This window comes from Neofelis nebulosa, chromosome 5, assembly GCF_028018385.1.
Source record: "Neofelis nebulosa isolate mNeoNeb1 chromosome 5, mNeoNeb1.pri, whole genome shotgun sequence".
NCBI classification, from domain to species: Eukaryota; Metazoa; Chordata; class Mammalia; order Carnivora; family Felidae; genus Neofelis; species Neofelis nebulosa.
In genome coordinates, this window is record NC_080786.1 from 6,420,225 (window position 1) to 6,444,956 (window position 24,732).

The following is a 24,732-nucleotide window of genomic DNA, read 5'->3' on the forward strand; positions in this document are numbered from 1 at the left end:
TGGGCATTGCCTTTGACCCCTCCCCCTCTCAGTCCGCGTGGTTCCTGGAGCTTCCCCAACATCTCGTGACTCCATTTACTTGTCTCCATCATCAGCACCTCTGCCCTGCCTCAGGCTTCCTGCAACCACATTTTAATGGATTTTCCCTTCCTGCCTTTTGCCCCTATTCTCCACACACCATCCTCCTAATATGCAACTCTGATCACGTGACTTCCTTTCTGGGGGTTTGCTATGCCCTAAGGCTGGGGTAGCAGTTAGGGCCTGGATGAAGGAAGGAGCCTTGCTGGGGACTGTGGTTATCCTGGTCACTGCAGAGAGACCCCTCCGGGGCAGTTTCTGCTTTGTTCCGAAGTCAGTGCAGGGGCTTTTAATCGGTTCTGTGCAGGGAGCCAGGTTCAAGTTTGGAGCAAAATAGGCAAAAGACGAGCTGTGCTCAGGCCACGGCAGCACTTCCCCAGGGTCCCCTGTAACCACCTCTACCACTCAGTGTGCTTTTTCAGGGCATCAACACAGAGGACAACCTGAGAGGCATCGACAGCTTGGAATTACGATTTCTGTCTTCATTCCTTGCTAATGGAGTAAGTTGTGGGTGTGCAGCTTCCAGATGTAGGCAAACGGCCTCTCGGACCTCCAGCCTTCTCTGGCCAGGGTGAAAAGGCTGTTGCATCAAAAGAAAGGATGAGTCACCAGAATGGGAGAGGCGCCACAGCCCATAGAGAGAGGCACCCCTGAACAAGACAAGGCCACCCTGTAAGAGAGCTTGAAAAGGAGCCAGTGGCCTTGGCCTTCATGAGATATTTGTGTTTTGCCACGGGCCTTCTCACAAGGCTGCTCAGAGAATTGGCTTGTTTAGTGGTTAAACATGCAGATTCTGGAATCAGACTTGCTGGCGTTGGGCCCAGCTCTGCCACTGATGTTGGGACCTTGGGCCAAGAGGAGCATCTGGGCTCCAAGCAGCTCAAGTTCAGCGAGAGAGACAGGCAGGTAATCAATCAGGCCATCGCAAAAAGTATGAGAGGGGCTCTGATGGGCTGGGAAGCCCCTGGGAGTGGGAAGAAGTCAGTCCTAGGAATGAGAATGACACAGCCAGGTGGAGCACGGGGAAGAGAAGGTGTCCTCAGCTCTAGGGGGGAAGGGAGTGGGTCTGATTTTATTTCTCATGCCTCCTTCACCACATCTGGCACACATTAGAATATCAAAATCAGCTGACCACAGGTGTGAATGAGCCTTTCTGTAGGGAGCATCCAGAGCTCGGATTTTAAATAGACGTTGGGGGGGGGGGGGAGGCGCCTGGGTGAATGTCTGATCTTGTGGTTCGTGGGTTCCAGCCCTGCATCGGGCTCTGTGCTGACAGCTCGAGCCTGGAGCCTGCTTCCGATTCTGTGTCTCCCTCTCTCTCTGCCCTTCCCCTGCTGGTGCTCTGTCTCTCACTCTCTCAAAAATAAGTAAAAAAAATTTTTAAAGAACATTTAAACACAGAGGTGGGATGTGGCACATGTCAGAGCGGGGTAACCATTCAGATCTGCTGGGACATGACAGGGCCTGCGGATCCCAGTGCCTGCAGCCCCAGGGGACGTTTCTCTGTGACCTCTGTGTCACCACCATGAGTGGACAGTCGCCTTAGTACCCAAGAGACAGCCACAGAAGTCTCCAGGGCCACTAGAGAGACAGGCAGGCACAATCCAGCTTAAAGGCGGAACCTCTGGTCCAGACGTCCTCCGCGGGAAGCCAGGCGGCCTTAGGGCAAGGCCTCTGCGGAGAGCACACGTGGATGGGGAGGAGGCCGGAGGAGGGTTGGAAGGGAGAAGGTGGCGCAGGGGGTACCGGTATGTTGCCCAGGTGCGAAGCCCGAGGACCCGGCAGGACGCGCGTCCCTGCACCGTCTCCCCGCAGGCGGCGCCAGAGCGCTAGCCCGCGGGTGACTCGGGTCCTGGAGTCCGGCCGGGCGGGGCGAGGGGCGGGCCCGGCGTCTCGGGGCGCTGGAGCGCGGCGACACTCACGCCGCGGGAAGGACGGACGGACGGACGCGCCGCCGGCCCCTCCGCAGCCATGGCCGAGCGCGCCGCCCGCCGCTGCTGCCTCGGCTGGGACTTCAGCACGCAGCAGGTACCGTCGCGGGCCCCAGGGCCGGGCCGGGCCGGGCCGGGCGGGACGGGGCGGGCCGCCTCCTCCGCGACGCCGGGCCGGGCTGGCGGGACCCGGGCGCGGGGAACCCTGGGGCCGAGCCGCGGGCGCGCTTCCCTCTCGGGTTCCCCCGGGGGATCGGCGTCCCCTCCACCGAGACGCCTTACCCGTGCCGCCCGCCCTCAAGATGCGACCGCGACCCGGCCTGGACCCCGGCCCTCCCGGAAACGGCGGGCGCCCCCGCCTCCCAACCCCGGCGGGATCCCGCGGGCGCGTAGCGGGAAGCGCGCAGCGCGGCCGGGGTCCCGGAGGGGGCTCGCGCGTCGGTGCGGGCGCCCGAGTGACAGGGACCCGAGGGAACTCGGCCGCCTAAGACTCGAGAACACGCAAACGGGTAGACAGGCACACAGGCATAACCAGTGACCTGGAACCGGATCACCGCCTGAAACTTGTTTCAGTGGAGTGGGCACGCTGTACACATGAACTTTGTTCCTCCCGTGGTTGACCCCGGCGTGTCCGGGTCGGCGTACCCAGCGCTGCTGGCCCGAGGACGGGTTGTGCCGCTCCCAGGGCTCTGCAGATGGGCGAGCAGAGTCAAAAGGTGCCTTCAGACTGGGCGTGGGGTGCCAGGGGGCTCCTTCGCTGTGGCAAATTCTATACACCATTTAAAAAAATCCCTTCCAGGTGAAAGTTGTTGCTGTTGATGCAGAGCTGAATGTGTTCTATGAGGACAGTGCGCATTTTGACAGAGACCTTCTAGAATTCGGGTATGTACCCAGTGGATGTGTGGGGGAGGGTTGGTTTTGGGGTCCTCCCTCCACCTTTTATATTCTTGAGCCACACTGTTCTGGTGTGAGATTGTGATTTGTAAAAAATACGTGTTTGGTCATTTAGATGGTCAAAATATATTTCTCCTGTGCCTTTGGTCTGCATCCACAGTTCCTGGCTCACAGCTCCTAAACCTCTTGGAAATTCCTAAGGGTTGAGAGGCATAAAGGTGTCTTTTGTTACATTAATGAAGATGACTTTTGGACCCCACCCAGGGGCTGGGGCTGGTTGCCAAGAAGATTAAAGATTGTCTTTAGAGGGTTGGAATTTTCAGCCAGAGGTTGAATGGCCAATGACTTAGTCATTGACCTTGTAATGGCTTTGTAATGAAGTCTTAATAAGAACCCAAAAGGACTGGGTTCAGAGAGCTTCTGGATTGGTTGACAAGTGGAGATTGGGCAGAGTGGAGTGCCTGGAAAGGTTATGGAAGCTCGGTGCCCTTTCCCCATACCTCGCCCTATGTTATCTCTTCATCTGACTGTGTCCTTTATCACGGCCTTTAATTTCCCTGACTTCTGTGAGCTGCTCAAGCACATTAAAAGAACCTAAGGTCATTGGAACCCCCCATCTGTAGCTGTTTGGTCAGAAGGTAATAGGCTGGGGCCTGGGCCTGGCATCTGAAGTGGGTGGGGAGGGCAGTCCTGTAGGACTGAACCCTTAACCTGCGGAAGTTGATTATCTCAGACCATCTGCTGGTGTCTGAGAATTGTTTGGTGTTGTGTGTAGGGGATCCCCATCCCCTCCCAACCCCCGCCACGTTAGAATTGAGTCCAAGAACCTAAGAGTTGGTATCTGTAGATCTGGCTTCATCAAACTGCAGGAGTCTTGGTAGGCCTCTCAGCATCTTGTGTGTGTGTTCCTGGAATGAGTTTTCCTCCATTCCTTCCCAATTCTGTGCACTCATTAACCATGCATGCAGTAGGTATCAGTTGAGACTTACTTCGTGTCAGGCACCGTGCTGGGTACTGGGATTTGATGGTGAACCAAACAGAGACGTGGTGCTTACTCTCCCAGAGCTTCCCGTTGAGTAGGGGAGACTGATATCAATCAAAGAATCTCACAGAAGAGTATTTATTTATAAACTCAGAGAACGCTATTAAAGGAAAGGGACTTACTTCTCCAAATGTTTATTATAAAGGAATGTGACCCAGACTTGGAGGGGGGGTGGTCAGGGAGGGTCCCTAAGGACGTAGTGCTTGAGCCAAGGTCTGGGTGAGTAGGGTTAGCCAGGTGATGGAAGGGAGGCAGCATTCCAGGCAGAAGGAACGGTGCGTGCAAAGGCCCTGTAGCAAGAAAGAGCACTGCTTATTCAGGGAATTGAAGAAGGCCAGTGTGGCTGGGGAATAGAGAGGGAGGTAGGGGCTGTGCCCAGCTACATAAACCTTGGTACACAGTTTGTGTTTATCCTAAAAGCCGTGGACGGCCACTGAAGGGCCATAGGGATGGGGGCAAGGCGTGACCTGGTTGTGTTTGTGTTTTGAAAAGATCTGGGTGCAATGGGAGAGCAGTTGAGTATTGGTCAGAGTGCATGCTGAGAGACCATTGAGGTTTCTCCAGATCTTCTGGATGGGAAATGATAGTGTCTTGGAGGAGAGGGCTGGGTGGTAAAATTGCCAGGGCTTGGTGCAGGGTTGAATGTGAGATGTGAAGGTGAGGTTTCTGGCTGGCCTTCTGGATGGTTGGTAGACTGTGGAAGAGAACTGATCTGGGGGAGGAAGATGATGAGTTTGGCTGTTGTGAAAGTTTGGTAGGGCTACCAGAACGAAATGCCCCAGACTGTGCGTCTTAAGCAACAGAAGTTAATTTTCCTTCGGTTCTGGAGCCTGGACGTGTGAGGTCGAGGTGCCGGCACGGTTAGTTTCCTCCGATGCCTCTCTCCTGGGCTTGCAGATGATGGCTACCTTCTTGCTGCCTGTCACATGGTCGTCCTCTGCCTGTGCATCCCTGGTGTCTCCACTGTGTTTGTGTCCCAGGCTGCTTTTATAAGGACACCAGTCATGCAGGATTAGGGTCCACCTTAATAATGTCATTGCAAGTTAATTGCCTTTTTCAAGGCTCTTTGTCCAAATGCAGTCATGTTCCGAGGTACTGGGGGTTAGGACTTCAACACAGGAATGGGCGGGGGGGCGGTAATTCAGTCCACAACAGCTGTGGACTTGTTGATTCTGAGGTGGCTCTGAGAGGTCCTGGTGGACGTGTTCCTCCACGACTATTTTATTTTTTATTATTTTTTTAAGGATTGTTTATTTGGGGAGAGAGAGAGTGCACGCATGCCTGCTGGGGAGGGGCAAAGAGAGAGGGGAAGGGAGAACCCCAAGCAGGCTCCACCCTGTCAGCGCAGGGTTGGGGGCGAACCCCGGGCGATCAGGACGTGAGCCGAAATCAGAGTGGAATGCTTAACCAACTGAACGACCCAGGCGCCCCTCCACAACTGTTTAGATATCATTTCCAGGGCGCCTGGCTGGCTCAGTCGGTGGAGCGTGCAACTCTGGAACTCGGGGTTGTGAGTTTGAGCTCGGCATTGGGTGTAGAGATTACTTAGAAATAAAATCTTTAGGGGCCCCTGGGGGGCTCAGTCCATTAAGTGTCGGATTCTGAGTTCGTGCTGCTGGACTCTGCCCTGGAGGTGTGCCGCATGCTTGGGGTGCTCTCCCTCTCCCCTCCCCTGTTCATGTGTGCTCTCTCTCTCAAAATAAATAGACATTAGAGTAAAAGATATCACTTCCCTGCTGGCTCTTTGCACGGCACCCACTGCTGATCACGTTGTGTTACCATCTCTCCTTCCCCCTTAGCTGATGTGCCTCCTTTGAGCTGCGGTTGGAAACCATCTTGCGTTTGTATTATTTTCTATCACTACAGGCCACATGTGTTTGAGTTTTGGTAGCTTGTGTCTTTCAGGGCATTGGTCCATTTCATCTAAGCTATAAAATGTGTGGCCATAGAGATCTTCATACTATTCCTTTCTTTTCCTCGGATGTCTATGGGATCAGTAGTGATGACCCTGCTGTCATTCTGATATTGATGATTTGTGTCTTCTCTCTTTTTGTCTCAGTGTGCCTGGCTAGAGGTTCATCGCGTTAATGATCTTTTTGAAAAGGCAGCTTTTGGTTTTGTTGATTTTTCTCTGTTTTCCTCTTTCCATTTTTCACTGATTTGTGCTGTCATTTTTTAGGGTTTCTTTTCTTCTGCTGGCTGTCAGCTTACGTTGCTTTTCTTTCTCTAGTTTCCTGAAGTGGAAGCTTAGATTTTTAATCTTAGCTTTTCTTTTCTAAATATTTGCATTTAATGCTATAAATTTCCCTCTAAGAATTGCTTTTGCTGTATTCCACAGACTTTGATGTTATATTTTCATTTTTATTTGGTTCAAAATAGACATTTTTTAATGTTTATTTTTGAGAGAGAAAGAGAGACAGAGCGCGAGCAGGGAAGGGGCAGAGAGAGAGGGAGACACAGAATCCGAAGCAGGCTCCGGGCTCTGAGTTGTCAGCACAGAGCCCGACGTGGGGCTCGAACTCACAAACCACGAGATCATGACATGAGCCGAAGTCAGATGCTCAACCGACTGAGCCACCCAGGCGCCCCTCAAAATATTTTTTTAGTTTCTCTTGAGACTTCTTTGATTCATGTGTTATTTAGAAGGATGTTGTTTCACCTCCAGATCTTCCAGCTGTCTTTATGGTCTGGATTTTTACTTCAATTCCATATGACGGTATGAAAACATAAGTCATTTGATTTCCATTCTTTTAAGTTATTAAATTCTACCTCACTCTGTCTTCAACTCAATGAGTCAATCAGTCCCCTCCATTAGAAAAAAAAAAAAGCCATCCATACCCAAAATACAGTATTGCTTTTTTTATCCAGTTACATTTTTAAGATCTTTCAAAGCAGATATATACAGATCTGCTTCATTCCTCCTCCACTGTTTTTTTTTAATTTTTATAATTTTATTGAGATATAACTTATGATAAATTGCATATGTATAATGTATACAGCTTTACAAGTTTTGACATAGATGTTCCTTTATAAAACTATCACCAGAATCAAGATAATGAACATTTCCATCCCCCAAAAGTGTTCTTGTGCCCCTTTGAGTTTATTCCTCTTCCCCAACCCCAACCCCTGGCAACCACTGATAAGTTTTCTATCACTATGGATTAGTTTCCACTTTCTAGAATTTTAGATAAAGGGAATCATAATAATAGACTCTTTTTTATCTGACTTTTATTTTATTTTTTTAAGTAGGCTTCATGCCCAGCATGGAGCCCAATGTGGGGCTTGAACTCATGACCCTGAGATCAAGATCTGAGCCGAGATTAAGAGTCGGACACTTAACCCTGAGCCACTCAGGTGCCCTGTCTTTTTGGTCTGACTTTTAAAACTCCGTATATTCGTTTTGAGATTCATCCAGGTTGTTACGTGTATCAATAGTTTGTTCTTTTTTTTTTTTTTTTAAGGTTATTTATTTTGAGAGAGAACAGAAGAGAGACAGAGAGGGAGAGAGAGAATCCCAAGCTGCAGCACAGAGCCCAACCTGGGGCTTAATCTCATGAACTGTTGAGATCATGACCTGAATTGAAATCAAGAGTTGGACATTCAACTGACTGAGCCACCCAGGTGCCCTGCTCTTCCTTTAAAAAACAAACAAACGAACAAAAGACAACAAAAAAAACCACAAAAACATTTTTTTTTAACATTTATTTACTTGTGAGAGACAGAGAGAGTCAGAGCTTGAGCAGGGGAGGAACAGAGAGAGAGAGGGAGACACAGAATCCGAAGCAGGCTCCGGGCTCTGAGCTGTCAGCACAGAGCCCGATATGGGGCTTGAACCCATGAACCGTGGGATCATGATCTGAGCTGAAGTGAGCCACCCAGGTGCCCCTTCCTTTTTCTTTTTCTTTTTCTTTTTCTTTTTCTTTTTCTTTTTCTTTTTCTTTTTCTTTTTCTTTTTCTTTTTCTTTTTCTCTTTCTCTTTCTCTTTCTCTTTCTCTTTTTCTTTTTCTCTTTCTTTTTTTTCTTTTTCTTTTTCTTTTTCTTTTTTTCTTTTTCTCTTTTTCTCTTTCTCTTTCTTTTTTTCTTTTTCTTTTTCTTTTTCTTTTTTTCTCTTTATCTTTCTCTTTTTCTTCTTTCTTTCTTTCTTTCTTTTTTTTTAAAGATCATTTATTTATTTTGAGAGGAGAGAGCACGCATGCAGGAGGCACAAACAGAGAGGGAAAGATAGAATCCCAAGCAGACACAGCGCTGTCAGCACAGAGCCTCACATGGGGCTCTAGCTTAAGAACTATGAGATCGTGACCCGCCGAAATCAAGAGTCGGACACTTAACCGACTGAACCACCCAGGCACCCCAATAGTTTGTTCTTTTTATTGCTTGGTGGACCACAGTTGGCTTATCCATTCATTTGATGAGGGATATTTGGATCGTTTCCAGTTTTTTATTATTATCAATAAAGAGGCTGTGAAACTCACACACAAGTCTTGGTGTCAGCATAAGCTTTCATTTGTCTTAGAAATGAAACACTCAGGAATGGTTACGTTGTAGGGTAGGTTTTAAAACTGTCAAATTCTTTTCCAAAGCGGTTGTTTTAATACAGTTATTTTGTTAATAGGCATTGCAGGTACTTGGTACATAATTTGAAAGAAAAGGCATGTAGTACCAAGTCTCAATTTTTCTGAATCTCATCTGTCCCTCCTGCCCTCCTCGACAGAGAACTTTCATTGGTTTTTGTGCATCTTTCCAGTGTTTTATATCAAAATATAAGCAGATGTCAGTATTTTCATTGTCGCCCTTGTTTCCGGATAAAAAAGTACGGTACACGCCATTCTGTACTTTGCTTTCTTCGTTTCGCAATAATTTGCCTGTGTTTCCACATCAGTACATAGAGCTTCTGTGTTCTTTTTTATAGGATGCATAGTATTCCATTGTGTAGATAGAACTGAAGGACCTTAGGTTTTTGCAGTGAAAAGTGAGTTGCCGTACAGACATGTGCCGGTGTATCTGCAGGATAAAAGTTTGGAAATCGATTGCTGGATCAAAGAGCAAATAGATGTATGATTTTGGAAGATGTGGCCAGATTGCCTCCCATAGGGATTGTATTGATTTGTACCCCACCAACAATGCATGAGAGTGCGTTTCCCACAGCACCTAAATGCGGTGCGGTTGTTAAAGAGTTTTCGTTCTGTGCCAATCAGAGAGGTGAAAGTAGTCCCTCTATGTGGATTTACTTTGCATTTCTCTTATTATGCATGAAGGTGACATCTTTTCATATGTCGAAGGACTAGTTGAATTTTTTTTTTTCTGTGAAGTTTTTTATGACCTTTGCCCATTTTTCTGATGGATTGATTATTTCTAGGAGCTCTTCAAATGTTAGAGGAACGATCTCCTCCTCGTTAAATGAATTGCAAATAGGTTCCCCAGATTTTTGTTTGTTTTGATTTGTGAATGGGTCATGGCCACACGTGGGCTTTTGTTTCCTGTGCCACTGAACTTCTCAGTCTTTTCCTGTTGCTTCTAGATGTTGAGTCAGAGTTTCAAAGGCCTTCCTCATTCCAAGATTGTGAAGGAATTCACCGCTGTTCTCTTCTTCTGGTTCTTGCAAGATTCAGTTTTATATAAAAATATTTGGAGTTTATCTAAGTACATGGCATGTCATTTATTTCCAGCTTCAGTCTTTTCCCGATGACTCTCCAGTGGTTTTGACACCATTTTTTTGAAGTCTGTGTTTACCTCACGGATTTGAGATGCCAACTTTATATGCTAATTTCTGTGTGTGTTTAGGTCTTTTTCTGAGTGTTTTCTTTTGGCCCATTGATTGGTGGGTCTGTTCATGAGCTAGTAACATGTTGTTTTAGTTATTCTAGCTTTACAATATGATTTAATATCTGGAATTGTTGGTCCCCTTTGATTGTTCTTCATTCTCAGTTTCCACGGCCATTCTTTCTTGTTCTTCCCCCCCCCCCCCCCCTTAATTTTAGATAGAGAATCTTAAGCAGGTTCCATGCTCAGCACAGAGCCCAACATGGGGCTCACTCCCATGACCCTGGGATCATGACATGAGCTGAAATCAAGAGCTAGATGCTCCACTGACTGAGCCACTCAGGTACCCCTCCTGTTCTTTTTTGATAATGTACTCTAGAATCAGCTTTTAAGGTTCCAGAAAGCAAAATTGTTAATATTTTTATTGAGATCATATTACATTTATAAGTTAACTTGCAGAGAATTGACAGCTTTGTGAGATTGAGTCTTCCTAGCTAAGTGCACGTTTTGTCTTTCCATTTGTCTGGGGCTTCTTTTGAATACTTCACATGTATTTTCTTTTGTTGATTTATTTATTTTGAAAGGGAGAGAGAGAGAGAGAGAGAGTGAGAGAGAGAAGAGGTGGGGGAGGGGCAGAGAGAGAATCCCAAGCAGACTCTGCCCTGTCAGTGCAGAGCCCAATGCGGGACTCAAACCCACAAACTACAAGATCATGAACCCGAGCCGAAATCGGATGCCCAACCAACTGACCCACCAAGGCGCCCCTATTTCTCGTGTGTTTTAATATATTTGACATGTGGATTGTGCATGTTGGGATATATTGCAGAAAAGACCATTATTCCCCAGGCCCTTTGCAATGTGACTTGGTACCTCCTTCAGTCAAGAGATGGAGTCGTTTCCTGACCTGTTGATTTTAACCAATAGAGAATGTGAAGGAAGTACCATTGTGCCAGTTCTAAACCTAAGTCTCAAGAAGGCCTTGCTGACTTCTGCTCTGATTCTTGGGACCCTGTCTAGCCCCCACGTGACCAAACTCAGGCCAGCCTGGTGGAGAATGAGAGACACGTGGATGGATTGCCCCCAGATCCCAGCCAAGAGAAGGGGCAGCCAGTCTCCAGAAACGGAGCCCTGTGGCTACTCACACCCGACCCCAGATGCATGGGTGAGCCCGGCCGAGCCCAGCCCGGTGACCGACAGAACTGTGAGCTAAATGAGCTCGGTAGTTTCAGATCACTTAGTTGTGAAGTGGTTTGTGACAAGGCAAAACCACCTGGTACATATAATTGTAAACTTATTTCTAACTGTCGTATCTTTTTACTAATGCACATGAGGAATTTTGTAGCAGAGACTGACCAGCGATCTACTAGACTTATTTCCTTCTCCTCCTGGGTATACTCCTGTCTTCCTGGCAGTTATGTTCAGCTGTGTGACTTGAGTCCTAACTGGGAGAAGGTCAACAGGCCTGTCTGTAAGACCTAATCCATACAGCCCCCACTGTGACCCATCCATACAGCCCCCACCGCGATCCTCTGCCCTGTTCCTTCCTCGGCTCTGCGGCTGGATGCGAGTGGCCAGGGCGGCTTGGAAACCAGTTGGAAGATGAGAGTTGCTGTCATCCTCCTGGGTCCCTGAATAACTGCAGGGGACAGAGCCACCTCCTTGTCCCTATCATGCCACTGATTATGCTTTACGGGAGTGAGAAGCAAACTTCCTCTGTATCAAGCCATGGAAATTTTGCTTTTTCCGGAACTAATACAGAGAATCCCTCATCATAGCCGAAAGAAAGGAAGGAAGGAAGGAAGGAAGGAAGGAAGGAAGGAAGGAAGGAAGGAAGAAAGAAAGGGAAAGAAGAAACGCTCTTGCGACAGAATTCACATACCAAAGAATTCACTCTTTTCTTTTTTTTTTTTTTTTTTTTAATTTTTTTTTTTCAACGCTTTTTATTTATTTTTGGTACAGAGAGAGACAGAGCATGAATGGGGGAGGGGCAGAGAGAGAGGGACACACAGAATCGGAAACAGGCTCCAGGCTCCGAGCCATCAGCCCAGAGCCTGACGCGGGGCTCGAACTCACGGACCGCGAGATCGTGACCTGGCTGAAGTCGGACGCTTAACCGACTGCGCCACCCAGGCGCCCCAGAATTCACTCTTTTCAAATGTACAAAGGGTGCCTGGGTGGCTCAGTTGGTTGGGCGAGAATGTCGGCTCAGGTCCTGATCTCTCAGTTTGTGAGTTCGAGCTCTGCGTCGGGGGTCTATGCTGGCAGCTCGGAGCCTGGAGCCTGCTTTGGGTTCTGTGTCTCCTCTCTCTACCCCTCCCATGCTCATTCTCTGTGTCTCTCTGTCTCTTAATAATAAATAGACATTAAAAAAAATTAAAATAAATAAATAAAATGTACAATTCAGGGGGCAGCTGGGTGGCTCGGTCAGTTAAGCGTCCAACTCTTGATCTCAGGGTCGTAAGTTCAAGCTCCGCCTTGGGCTCCATGCTAAGCGTGGAGCCTACTTAAGAAAGAAAGAAAGAAATGAAATGTCCAGTGCAGTGGTTTTCAATATATTCACAGAACTATGTAACAGTGTCCACTCTTTAATTTTAGAACGTTTTCATCACCTAAGAAAGAAGCCCTGTATCCATTAGCTGTCACTCCCTATCTCTCCTCCTACAGTCCTGGCAACCAGTCTACTCTGTCTCTATGGGTTTGCCTATTCTGAACATTCCTTATAAAGGAATTTATGTAATGTATGATTTTTTTAACAAGTTTTTTTTTTTTAAGTTTATTTATTTTTGACAGAGAGAGAGAGAGAGACAGAGCATGAGTTGGGGAGGGGCAGAGAGGAAGACACAGAATCGGAAGCAGGCTCCGGGCTCCGAGCTGTCAGCACAGAGCCTGATGTGGGGCTTGAACTCATAGACCGCGAGATCATGACCCGAGCCGAAGTCAGATGCTCAACCAACAGAGCCACCCAGGAGCCCCAACAAGTTTCTTTTCTTTTTTTTTTTTTTTTTTTAAGTTTATTTATTTTGAGAAAGAGTCAGAGAGCATCAGCGAGTGAGGGGGAGAGAGAGGGGGGGAGAGAGAAACCCAAGCAGGCTCTACACTGTCAGCTCAGAGCCCGACGTGTGGCTCGATCTCATGAAGCATGACATCATGGCCTGAGCCGTCATCGCTTCACTGACTGAGCCACCTGAGCGTCCCTTTTGTCTATGGGAAAGTCTGTTCTTTTTCACTTTTTTCCCTAACGGTATCTTTTTAAAAATATCAGTATTATTGAGTATAACTTGTGTACAAAGAAGGGCATCCATTAAAATGTACAATCTCAATGCCTTTTGATAGAGGCAGACCTATAGCTGTGAAAGTACCGCCAAAGTCAAGATACAGACCATCTTGCATCACTCCTAAGATTCTTTGTGCCCCTTTGCATTCTGTCCTTTCCTCCCCGACTGGACTTGGAAAACCACTACAACAGGTGGATTTGCATTTTCTAGCAAGTTATATAAATGGCGTCATGTAATATGTACTCTTTTGTGTCTGGCTTCCTTCACTCGGCACGATCATTGGAGATTCATCTCCCTGCTGGTGTGTGTAACACACGCACCACAATTTATCCATTCACTTGCTTAGGGATACCTAAGCTGACTCCAGTTTTCTACTGTTACAAATAAGGCTGCGATGAAACCTTGTATACAAACCTGTCTGTGAACGTATACTTTCGTTTCTCTTGGCTGGTAATTAGGCATAGAATGTCCAGATCACATGGTTATCTAATAGTATCTTGGTATGGATTTGGAGCCTGTTTTCGTTTTGAGTTTTGTTTTGTTTTTTTTCTAAACTCATAGTTGAAAGGGTTGGGTTTTGGAGAGGGGCCCAGGCAGCTAACTCTCCAGGCTTGCAATCCAAGGACTCCCTGGTCTGAGAGCCAAGAAGTTCTCCCGCAGACACAGCACTTCTGTAGCACATGCCTACCCCAGTGGGCTTGGGAGGGTTTTAATCCAGCCCTGCGCCCGCTAGTTCCCTCGTGGCCACAGTGCCAAGTGACGCCATGCCTGCCTTCCAGGGTGAGTCCTTCCTCTTTAGAAGGCATATTTTTGCTGGTGTCTTCTGAGAATCGTCACCACTGAGCAATTGCTAGGACTTCTCTTTCCATCTTGCGAGCACTGTTCAGTCTTGCTCAGTTTAGAGTTCCCATCGAGGTTGGGGAAAGGGCATTTCTTCTTCCATTGGAGGGATCCGGGGTCTGCCCCCCACTGCGCCCCTGCCCAAGGCTCTGCCAACACTCTGTCTTATTCTCCTTGTAGGACTCAGGGTGGAGTTCACATTCACGAGGATGGGCTGACAGTGACATCTCCAGTCCTGATGTGGGTCCAGGTAAGCATAGGGATCCCTGACCTTCTCCTGTCCCCAGCCTGTCTCACTGGCAGACTTGCTGATTTACTGGGAAGCCCTCTGTTGAGACCAGGTCCTCACTGGGAAATGGAGTCTGCATGGTTCCTAAGGCTAGACTCAGCCTCAACTGGTCCTCTTGAGCCAGGAGGACACGCACAGGGCTTGTAGGTCTGGTGCTGAGAACTTGCAAGTCCTGCCAGTGAGTAAGCATCTTCAGAATGCCGCCTTCCCAAACCTTTGCCAAACACTCTGCAGGCAGGCCCTGTGGCCTCCCTTTTACCCCGAGATCCAGACATAGCACTGGTGTCTTCGTGCTCAGCCCCCAGAATCCTCAGCTCTTGAAGCAGGGGATCTTCTCAACGGTGGCTTATGACCTGACCAGTCAGGTTCCGCTGGACCCCAAGACAGGCCTGCCTGCTCAGGACCAGCAAGAAAGGAAGATACCTGTAGCCAAATATGGGCGACCCATGAAGCCACAGGACCAGGGGTATGGCCAGTACAGACCAGCATAATAGGGCTGGAGTCTGCCTCAGGGGTCCTAAGACCCTACAACTGGGAGCCAGCTAAAGGCCATCCTTAATGTGTCCACCAAAGCTTGTTCAGGCCTCCAACACTGGTCTAAGCAATTAATTCCCTATACTAAATTCTTTCTGTTAGGACGATTGGTGTGATTTTTAAACATTTTATTAACTTGACCCTGACTCATACTGGAGGATTGGGGTAAAGGACAGATTTCCACCAGACAGGCCAGCCAGAATGTACTTCTTAGGGCTGAGCCCCAGACCAAGGGACGGTGGGCATGACAGGCAAGAGTCGATCTAGAGGTTCTACTGATAATGCCGGGGGCTTGTGATAAGCCAAGGCTTTAACTTGGGGTAGTGAGCACTGGATAGAGAGCCAGGCTTGGGGGTGGGGCCACGTGATTTCTAATCGTGAGCAGGCCTGTCAGGATTGGACCTGTTCTGGCTTCGCCAATCCCCGCTCCGGGGTGCCCCACTCCCTGCCTGAGGTTTGGCCAGGGGGGCCAAGTTGGCAGCCACAGCCAGGGCTGTGAAAGGAGCCCTCCCAGCATAGGGAGGGGATGGTGGATGGGTCAGAGCTCCAGGGGCTGCTCTGTCCTCAAGGGAAATGCAGCCTGGGGTGAATCTCTAATCCTGCCCTGAAACCTTAGGGCAAGTGTCAGGCTCTTCTGGGCAGCACCGTTTATCCCACGCTTGGGTCTTGCAAAAAAAGAAGATTGGTAGAGGGTGGAACGGGGATTGGGACAAGTGGCGGCCATCTCTACCTACTCCTTCCAGCCTGGTGCTCCTGGACGTGGGGAGTCTAGGCCTGGTCCCCACTCTGACGGGGCTGTCTACGTCACTCTTCACTTCTCTGTTGCAGTGAAGTCAGACCACTAGTCTGGTGGGTTGAAAATGCAGAGAAAAGAAAGCACGATATGATCCACCTTGCTCTTGCCAAGTGCTTGGAAGTCACAAGTCGGAGAAGCAGAATTTGAGAACCAGGGGTTTCTGATTCCGTCTATTTAAACTATGTTTACCCTACTTCAATTTTTCGTTTGGTTGATCTCTACTTTGGTTAATTATTCTGGTGCTTACGTACCCCAGGCCATTGGCTCTTTTTCATCTCCGGGGTGATGGCGAACACTTACGTTTCAGTGTGGAGGCTCGTGGGCTTGCCTGACTCGGTGGTTCAGGACAGTCACGGTGGGCTCTGTTTGTCTTCTCAGGCTTTGGATATCATCTTGGAGAGGATGAAGGCCTCGGGCTTTGACTTCTCTCAAGTCCTCGCCCTGTCTGGGGCCGGCCAGGTCTGTGTGTGGCAGCCTCCGGGCGGCGTGCGGGGCGGCTGTGGGGCAGTGGTGTGGGGCTCCCCTGGAGGGAATGCTTGTCCTTGAGCCACTGCACCCCTGCTGTTGCTGGTAGAGACCCCTACTGCCCTCCTACCTCGGAGGATGGTGTAGCTTGCCTCCTTGCTGAAGGATCTGAGGCAGTTCGTACTGTGAAGCATTATATGGAACAGGACACTGGGTCAGGCAGAACCAGATAGAGGTCCTCCGGTGGGGTGGGGGGAGGCGTTTGACGAGCATTTAGGATGCCTGCCTTGGAGCACTAGAATTGCTTTTGTGTTTCCTGGAAGCAGAAGCGAAGTTAGAAATTATACTTCTAGGGGCGCTTGGGAGGCTCAGTCGGTTAAGCATCCGACTTCGGCTCAGGTCATGATCTCATGGGTCGTGGGTTCGAGCCCCGCATCGGGTGCTGTGCTGACAGCTCAGAGCCTAGAGGCTGCTTCAGATTCTGTGTCTCCCTCTCTCTTTGTGCCTCCCCTGCTCGTGCTCTGTCTCTCTCTCTCTCTCAAAAGGAGATAAACATTTAAAAATAAATTTAAGGGGCACCTGGGTTAAATGCCCGACTTCAGCTCAGATCATGATTTGATCTCACAGTTTGTTAATTTGAGCCCCACGTCGGGCTCCCTGCTGTCAGCACAGAGCCCGCTTTGGATCCTGTGTCCCCTTCTGTCTCTGGCCTTCCCCGGCTCGTGCTCTCTCTTTCAAAAATAAATAAGCATAAAAAATAATAAATAACAAATAAATTTAAAAAATAAAGTTCATTAATCTTTGAGAGAGATCATGCACGTGAGTGGGGTAGGGGTAGAGAGAGAGGGAGGGAGAGAATCCCAAGCAGGCTCTGTGCTGTCAGCACGAAGTCTGACTTAGGGCTGGATCCCACAGACCATGAGATCGTGACCTGAGCTGAAATCCAGAGTTGGACACTCAACTGACTGAGCCACCCAGGCACCCCTAGCTACTGCTTTTAATATCATTGCCATTTATATAGGAACCCAGAGGCACAGAGGGGTGACGTCACCTACCCCAGGTCACACAGCTGCTGGGAGGGGGCGTCAGGACCCAAGTTGAGCCGTACTCTCTGAATCACTTTGCTCCATGCCTAATTAGCCTATTTTCACATCCTCATCAGAGAGTGCTTACGGAGTTTTCTAAAGCCACCTCCTCTCTCTCCCCCTCTCTCTCCCTACCCCGACAGGAATTTATTGCTCCTGTCCTTGTTAAACTACATGGATTCTCTGAGTGATCTCATCCACTTCTCTTACCTAAACCTCAGGCTGGGACACCCTGTCCCTCCTGGGCATCCCCCGGCCCCATGGCCAGGTATCCCAACTTCTGTGCTAGACTGAGTGGTCTGTCTTTCCCCAGGGCCACAACCCACCCATCATCCTTGACCCCATGTCCAAGGGGGCCCCCATGTCCCAGTGATTTGTTACATGACTCTTCAATCTACCACCTTCTCTCCAATTTTGCCTCTGTTGCCCCAGGCCGAACGTCTATGATTTTTCTCTGGGTCTCTGCTTCAGCCTCCCTGCCTCCCCTGTACCTTCTTTGTGACTCCCCCAAACCCTTTCATACATTTAGCCCTGGCCACGTCACTGCCCTGCTAATCCAGAGTTCCCACACCTCCCCGATAAACCCCAGCCTCCTGAGTACGGACGTCAAGGCCCCGGTGCTCAGGCTGTCCCCACCACCTCCCACCTGAGACCCAGCCCACTGTTTAGAATGCCACCATTCCGGGGAGCCTGGGTGGCTCAGTGATTAAGCGTCCGACTTCAGCTCAGGTCGTGATCTCGTGGTGTGTGGGTTCGAGCCCCGCGTCGGGCTCTGTGCTGCTGGTGCAGAGCCTGCTTGGGATTCTCTCTCTTTCCCTCTCTCTCTCTCTGCCTCTCCCCTACTCATGCTTTCTCTCTCTCTCAAAATAAATAAACTTAAAAAAAAATAAATAAAAAGAATGCCGCCATTCCCCACGCCTGCCAACCTCTCACCTGTGGTTGCTCTCTGCATGGAACACCCACACACTCAACTCTCAGCTCCTTTCCTGCTAATCATGTCCACCTCTGCGCATGAGTGCTCCCAGTTGGTTAGATGCCCCTCCTCTGTGTTCCCGCTGCCCTGCCACTGCACATCCATGGGGTTTTATAATTGTATGTTTGTGTCTTTTTCCCTGCGTCAACCCCCGTGTCAAGAGAATAGGGACAGTACTATCCTATTCATCTGTCTCATTGCCTGGCATGATCTAGGTGCTCAATAAATGTTTGTTGAGTGAATGAATGGGTAAGTGAATGAAGGCGTGAATTTCAGATAATATTATGAGCAACATATTTAAATACAACTTCACAAAATTACCAAAATCCAGACCAATAATTCTTTCTTGGACCCTTCCTGTAAGTTTTGAGGTGAACATGGCAGAGCTCTCATTTTCTAGAAATGAAAACCAAGTCTCACAAAGGTGACGAGTTCTGTGACTAAGAAGTGGCAGGGGCAGGCTTGGAGCCCGTTTCTTTCGGGGTGTGGTCTGGAGTCTTTCTGTGTCTCCAGGAGGTGGTAACGGTGTGTAGCCGCGTGAACGTGTGCGTGCGTTTTCCCTCGACAGCAACATGGAAGCGTATACTGGAAGGCTGGGGCCAGCCAGGTGCTGAGAAGCCTGTCACCAGACCTCCCGTTACATAAGCAGCTGCAGGTAACCGTGGCCATGTTGTGGGAGTCTGAGAAAATTCTGTGGGGTGGGGTGAAGGGCCCAAGCCCCCGTGGGCCCTGAAGTCTGGGGCTTTTGTGCGTTGTCAAGGGTATAGGAACTTGGCTTGGGCAATAGTGCTGTGAACATGGGCTGCCCTGCCCCCCAATGGGTATCCCTGGTGTCTGAACAGAGGGTGGGGTGCCAAGAGTCCTCATCAGAGGGTCCCTTCCGGTCTGGCATGGCTCTGGCTAGTTCCCCATTCGGGGATCTCCCCATGGGGCGTGCTGCCTCCTGGTGATGCTGGGAAGGCAGGCTGTGTCTTCTCCCCGCCTCCCAGCTTCGGATGCCTCTGTGACACTGCACTTGGCTGCTCATCTCTAGTGTTGCCTGCAGTGCTCAGGTGTCCTTGTTAGAACCTTCAACCTTGAGCTTTCTGGGGAGAGACCCCGCGGAGCCGGGCCAAGATTTGGGCACGAAGGGCTTGCCCGTGGGTCTTCTTAGGTCACATGCAGGGAGGTCACATGCAATCACAGCCGTGACTGGCAGTGTAACCGCCAAGGCCAGGGTGGCTCCCAGAGTCAGCAGGCATCCTTCCAGCCTGCGCCTTTGTTCCTCCTCTCCAGGCCTGTTTCTCCATCAGCGACAGCCCGGTGTGGATGGACTCCAGCACCACAGCCCAGTGTCGCCTGCTGGAGGCCGCGGTGGGCGGAGCCCAGGCTCTCAGCTGCCTCACAGGCTCCCGGGCCTACGAGGTGCGCCGCACCTGCCACGGGCTGGGCATTAGGGTTGGTCCCGGGGGGGGGAAGGTCCGGTTGCTGGCTCTGGTCCTTTCTGGTCCCTTCTCCCTGGGTGTCTGGGAGGACACAGCTGCCGACCCACCCCCAGGGGAATCACAGGAGACACGTGGGTGTCTGGCCCCTGGGTCTGCTCCCGGTTGTCCTGCCTCCCTCTGCTGCTGGCGAGCCAGGACGGACCTCCTGTTGCCCTTTTCGCAGAAGGGAGCTGAGGCGTGGACGTGGCTGTGCTCCTCGTGTCGAGCGGCCCTGTACGGGGGCGACGATGGCACCTCCGCTTCAGCCTCTAAGCGGGGGCCAAAAATAGCGCCCACACTTCGAGCAGTTTTGAACCCGAGAGGAGTCAGTTCATGTAAGGCAGCGCCTGGAAAAGTTCCAAAAAAGGGAAAAAAAAAAAAAAAAAAAAAAGCCAGCTTCGGTTCCCGCTGCCTTCAGCCACCCTTCCAGGGCCGGCTGCGATTGGCGCAGCTGGGGTCATGTGACCCCCTCCTCTTGAGAACAATGGAGGGGGGCGAGGAAAATACCCTGCGCAGGCGCTCTTGGTCAGCTTCGCCATCACCTTGCGGGTGAGGAGGGAGGCTTATTCCTGGAGGGTGTTGAGCAAACATTTCTAGAGTCGAGGCCTTGAGAAAGCTTCCATTGTACTAATATCCAGAGCATGCTACACTAACCTCACTTTGTGAGAGCCGATCATTGCACATAGGATATGGATTTTTAAGAATTTGCGCTCTTCTCTGCAGCGATTTACGGGAAACCAGATCGCGAAGATTTACCAGCAGAACCCCGAGGCCTACTCACACACGGAGGTCGGTTCAACGTTCCTCTTTGATTTCAGTCACAGTTGAATTCCTTTTATAATACTTAACCTTTAGTATAAATACATCTTGCGCGCATTGGCCAAAAGCATGGATTAGCAGACATTGAAAATGATATATTCAGTCTGGCTTTTTTTTTCCTCATTGTCGAGCTGTTTCCAAAGAGGAGGGAATGAATGGAATCGTGGGAAAGAGAAGTCAGGGCCTCTCCTGACCCCAGGGGGCAGAGGGCAGGGTGGGAGCAGTGGGGACTGGTGTCTTCGGCCACCTGAGTAGGAGTTCCAGGTGTCCTCTAGTCTCCATCTTCTCAGTTTCCTGCATGGAAATGGCTACCAGGCACTTGATTGGTGTGGGCTCAGTGTTTCCTCCAGAAATGTGGAAAGCTGAACCCCTGTGTCCCTAGCTGTGGCCCTTCAACCGGAGCCTGTGTCCCAGAAACTCAGATTCATTCCTTGGACCACGGTCGCCGAGAGCCGGCACTTAATGCCGCCTGAGAAGCAGCCTTGACACCTTGGCTAGTGATTTTCATCTCTGAATAATTAGAAAACGATCAGCTCATGTTCAACCAAAGTGCCTTTTTAATCTTGGGAGTTCACAGCATCCGGTTTGTTATTTAATGACTCAGGGTTCCAGATGACTCTGCAGCATGTGCTGTGTAGATTTCGGGGAGGAGGGGAAGGGCAGAGATGTAAAACCCTCTCCAAATTCCGTGCGGAACTAAGGTGGCCTGAGGGGGGACAGGGGACAGGAGGTGCTGGCATTCTCTGCAGTGGTCCAAGGGCCAGCGATTCCCACGTGGAAGCACAGACCCCCAGGCCAACATTTGAAATCCATTATCAGTCCTCCAGCTCCTGAGGGACTGGTTTTCACTTAAGTTGCTCTGAACCCCCGAGGGTGTCTTTGTTGGTTCTGAGTCCTGTGGCCACACATCCCCCCTTCCCTTGTGACTTAGATATAAAGACCACAGGAATGGAGGAAGGAGATCAGGCATCACACCTCCTGGATTCTGGGTAGAAAAGCCACTTCCCTAAGCACGGCTTTTTCATAGGGCTTGTTGCTTTTTTGCTTTGTCGGACTTGAGTTCTATGGCCCAACAGAAACTGCAGCGTGAGGTGCTCTCCCAAGGAGTCTTGGTGATCCAGATGCTCAGATGTTCTAGTATCCAAGATATTCAGTCACTACCATTACTGGGCACCTTGCTCCGAGTTTCCACTTCCCTCCTCAATTGAAAGCTCTTCTCATGTTGTGTGCATCAGAGGATTCGGTGGCTTATGGAAATGAGTCCTAGCTGACTGTTTCTTCCCTTTACAGAGAATTTCTTTGGTCAGTAGCTTTGCTGCCTCCCTGTTCCTTGGGTCTTACTCTCCTATCGACTGCAGTGATGGTAAGCCTTCAGAGTCCTGGCGCTGGCCTGTTCTGTATGCACGTGCACATGTGGGGCTGTGGGCAGCGTGAGCCCTGTCCACCCGGCTGGGTGCTAGTCTTTTAGCCCTGTCGTCTGTTGCCGAGAAGGGAGCATATTGTCTTCTGCTGTGTAATGAATGTCCCTGGTGCTTAGCAGCTGAAACCACAAGTGTTGATGATCTCAACAGAATTTCCGCAGGTCTGTAATCTTGGAGCAGCTTGGCTGGCTTGTGTGGCTCAGGAGCTCTCATGGGGTGGCATTCAAGCTGGCAACCAGGGCTAGTCATGTAAAGGCTTGACTGGGGCTGGAGGATCCACTGCCAGGGCTCCAGACAGACCTGGTTTGAGGCCTGTGTTCCTCTCCATGCGGCCCTCCCATAGGACCACTCACGACACTGGAGCTGGATCCCCCTCTTCCCCTCCCCCCCCCCCCCCCCCCCCCCCCGCCGGGTGAGGGATGAGAGGAGAGTGCAGTCAAGCAGAAGCTGCAGAATCTTTTACACCTTGGTCTTGGAAGTGTCATACCGCCCCTGCTGCCCCACCCTACTGGTCACAACAGACCTACCCAGGTATAGGAAGACAGGGACCTCACAAGGTGTGAACACCAGGGCTCAGGGCTGAGCACGAGCCATCTTGGAGCCTGGCTCCCCCAAGGAGTTGTTTCTTGGGGGACGCAAGAGAGTGGTGAGCTTCTGGAGTCCAGAACCTTGCCCAAAATAACTGCGGGTGATGCCAGTGAGGAAGGAAAGCTGGGACAAGGCTGCCGAAGGCACTTTTGCATGAGGCCGGGCTGCAAGGCCTGCCAACAGAAGAGGGGACCAGAACGCAGAGCAAGAGCCCAGGCCTATGAACGTGGCTTCAGAGGAGTCTTGGAATGCTCAGAGCCTCCTGGGACTCCATCTGGAGTGTTTGAGTGCTGTCGTATGCCAGCTGTTATTCTAGTGTTCAGGGAGAGGAAGCCGGTCCCCCAGCTTCACTCACGATCTGGAGAAGAGAAGGTTCCCACAGGTAGCTCCGGAGAAGTGAGACCAGCAGAACCCTAAGCCTCGAACAGCATGTGTCCACTTGTGTTCGCCACACCTCCCCTGGGGCTGTTTGTGCTGCGGGGGGAAAGTCACAGCCCCATTCCCGGGGCGGTCCAGAGGTTCGCGTTTTTCAGCCTCAGCCGGGCCCTCCACGCCGCTGTCCTCACCCCCGCTGAGAAGTCACCCCCTGATTTACCTGTGGTCTGACCTCCTCACCTGGGTGCATGACTCCATTAGCATCTCGGCCGACGTCTATATGCCTCCACCTGGACCCAGGGGAGGAGGAAGACGGGAGGCCTTCCCCTGTGCTCTGGCTCGTCTCCCCCTCGCCGTCCTCAGGAAAGCCTCGGGAGCAGTAGATTGTTTTCAGACAGGCTTAGCTTCCCTCGATAAGTTAGATGTGATTGGGAAATCCTGAGGGCTGACCCACATCAGCACAGGGCTGCCTCCAAGCAGACACCTTGAACCCAGGGGACACAAAGAACAGTGCCTGGTCTACGTATTGTCGGGTCTTAGGGCTGCAGATTTGCAGGCTAATGATGGAGCTCGAGCCCATGAGGAATATGCAGAGGAGGTGGGGCCGTGTGTTTCCAAGGGCCCCTGCGGACCTCGTGTTTGCCAGCTCCATAATGACCCAGGCACACCGTATACGTTCCGGTGGGAAGAGGTCCAAGTATAAGTTTGCTGCAAGAGAATGATTGGCTTTCTGCCCCACTTGTACATTTTCCCAAAAGGTCCTTTCTAAAGATGTTTCTGTTTCTTGTTTCCTTCATTCCCTTAGGTTCTGGAATGAATTTGTTGCAGATCAAGGACAAAGTCTGGTCGCGGGTCTGCCTTGCTGCCTGTGCTCCTCATTTAGAGGAGAAGCTTGGCTCACCGGTACCGTCCTGCTCAGTTGTGGTAGGTCCTCTTTCCGGCGGCGTGGCTCCTTTAAGAGATGGCAGCTACTGGGGAAAGCAGTGTACAAGAGAAGCTTTTGACATAAGTCAAAGCCGAATGTCTTGATCAGTGCCTTGCATTTAGCAGGTACTCAGGTGCAGGTATATATGACTGCCTCGTGGCGGTGAGGTGTGGGGTAGGGGGACTTAGGAAAATTCTGCTAGAAATTTATTAGGATAGGAAGAAAAGTTGAAGGGATAAGTTGTGGGTGATTGCATACGTTAGGAAAAAATACACAGAATGCTGAAATTCTTGGGGTCGGAACCACCTCTGAAGCTTGGAGGAGGCAGAGAGTAGGAGGAAAGAGGTAAGAGGAAAGAGTAGGAGGAAAGAGGTGCCAGGAAGCTACGGGGAACGCAGTCCCTGGCCCCGTATTGCCCAGGCTGGAATGTCGTCTCTGCCATTTGCCAGCTTTGTGACTTTAGTCTGTGCCTCTGTTTCCTCATTTCTATTGTTCCTGAAGGAATAATGATACTTTCTATGTTGTCAGACTGATGTGCAGAATAAACACGTCGATGCATTTAAAGTTTATTTATTTATTTCAAAAGAGAGAGAGAGAGAGAGCGCACAAACAGGGGAGGAGTGGAGAGAGAGGGAGGGAGAATCCCAAGCAAGCTCCACGTCGTTAGCATGGATGCAGGGCTTGAACCCACGAACCGCGAGATCATGGCCTGAGCCGAAATCAAGAGTTGCGCGCTCAGCCAACTGAGCCGCCCAGGTGCGCTGTAAGTGAGCCGATGCATTTAAAAAAAATTTTTTTTTTTAACGTTTTTTATTTATTTTTGAGACAGGGAGAGACAGAGCATGAACAGGGGAGGGGCAGAGAGAGATGGAGATAGAATCCAAAACAGGCTCCAGGCTCTGAGCTGTCAGCACAGAGCCTGACGCGGGGCTCAAAGTCACGGACCGTGAGATCATGACCTGAGCCGAAATCGGCTGCTTTTTTTTTTTTTTTTTTAACGTTTTTTATTTATTTTTGAGAAGAGCTGACGCATTTAAAGTGCTCAGGATAGTTCTCGGTCCCAAGGGCAATATGGAAAACATTTATTGCAGCCACATGGGAAAGGATGAAGCGGGACCACTCTTACACCACACACAAAAATGAGCTCAAAACGGATGAAAGACTTGAATGGAAGACCTG

At 50.2% G+C, this 24,732-nt stretch overlaps 1 protein-coding gene across 5 annotated transcripts in view; it reads left to right on the forward strand.

The window, feature by feature from the left end:
• Positions 1-1,965: 1,965 nt before the first annotated feature.
• XYLB (xylulokinase) overlaps positions 1,966-24,732 on the forward strand; it is a 70,787-nt gene continuing 48,020 nt past the window's right edge. For 4 of the 5 annotated variants that reach the window (XM_058729429.1, XM_058729430.1, XM_058729433.1 and 1 more), the window contains exons 1-9: positions 1,973-2,106; positions 2,809-2,891; positions 14,001-14,070; positions 15,818-15,898; positions 18,531-18,617; positions 19,238-19,366; positions 20,149-20,214; positions 21,535-21,607; positions 23,434-23,552. In XM_058729429.1, coding sequence (XP_058585412.1) covers positions 2,050-2,106; positions 2,809-2,891; positions 14,001-14,070; positions 15,818-15,898; positions 18,531-18,617; positions 19,238-19,366; positions 20,149-20,214; positions 21,535-21,607; positions 23,434-23,552 — 765 coding nt within the window. In that variant the 5' untranslated portion in view covers positions 1,973-2,049. Of the gene's footprint in view, positions 2,107-2,808; positions 2,892-14,000; positions 14,071-15,817; positions 15,899-18,530; positions 18,618-19,237; positions 19,367-20,148; positions 20,215-21,534; positions 21,608-23,433; positions 23,553-24,732 lie in introns of all 5 variants that reach the window. The other variant, XM_058729434.1, reaches the window with a different exon arrangement.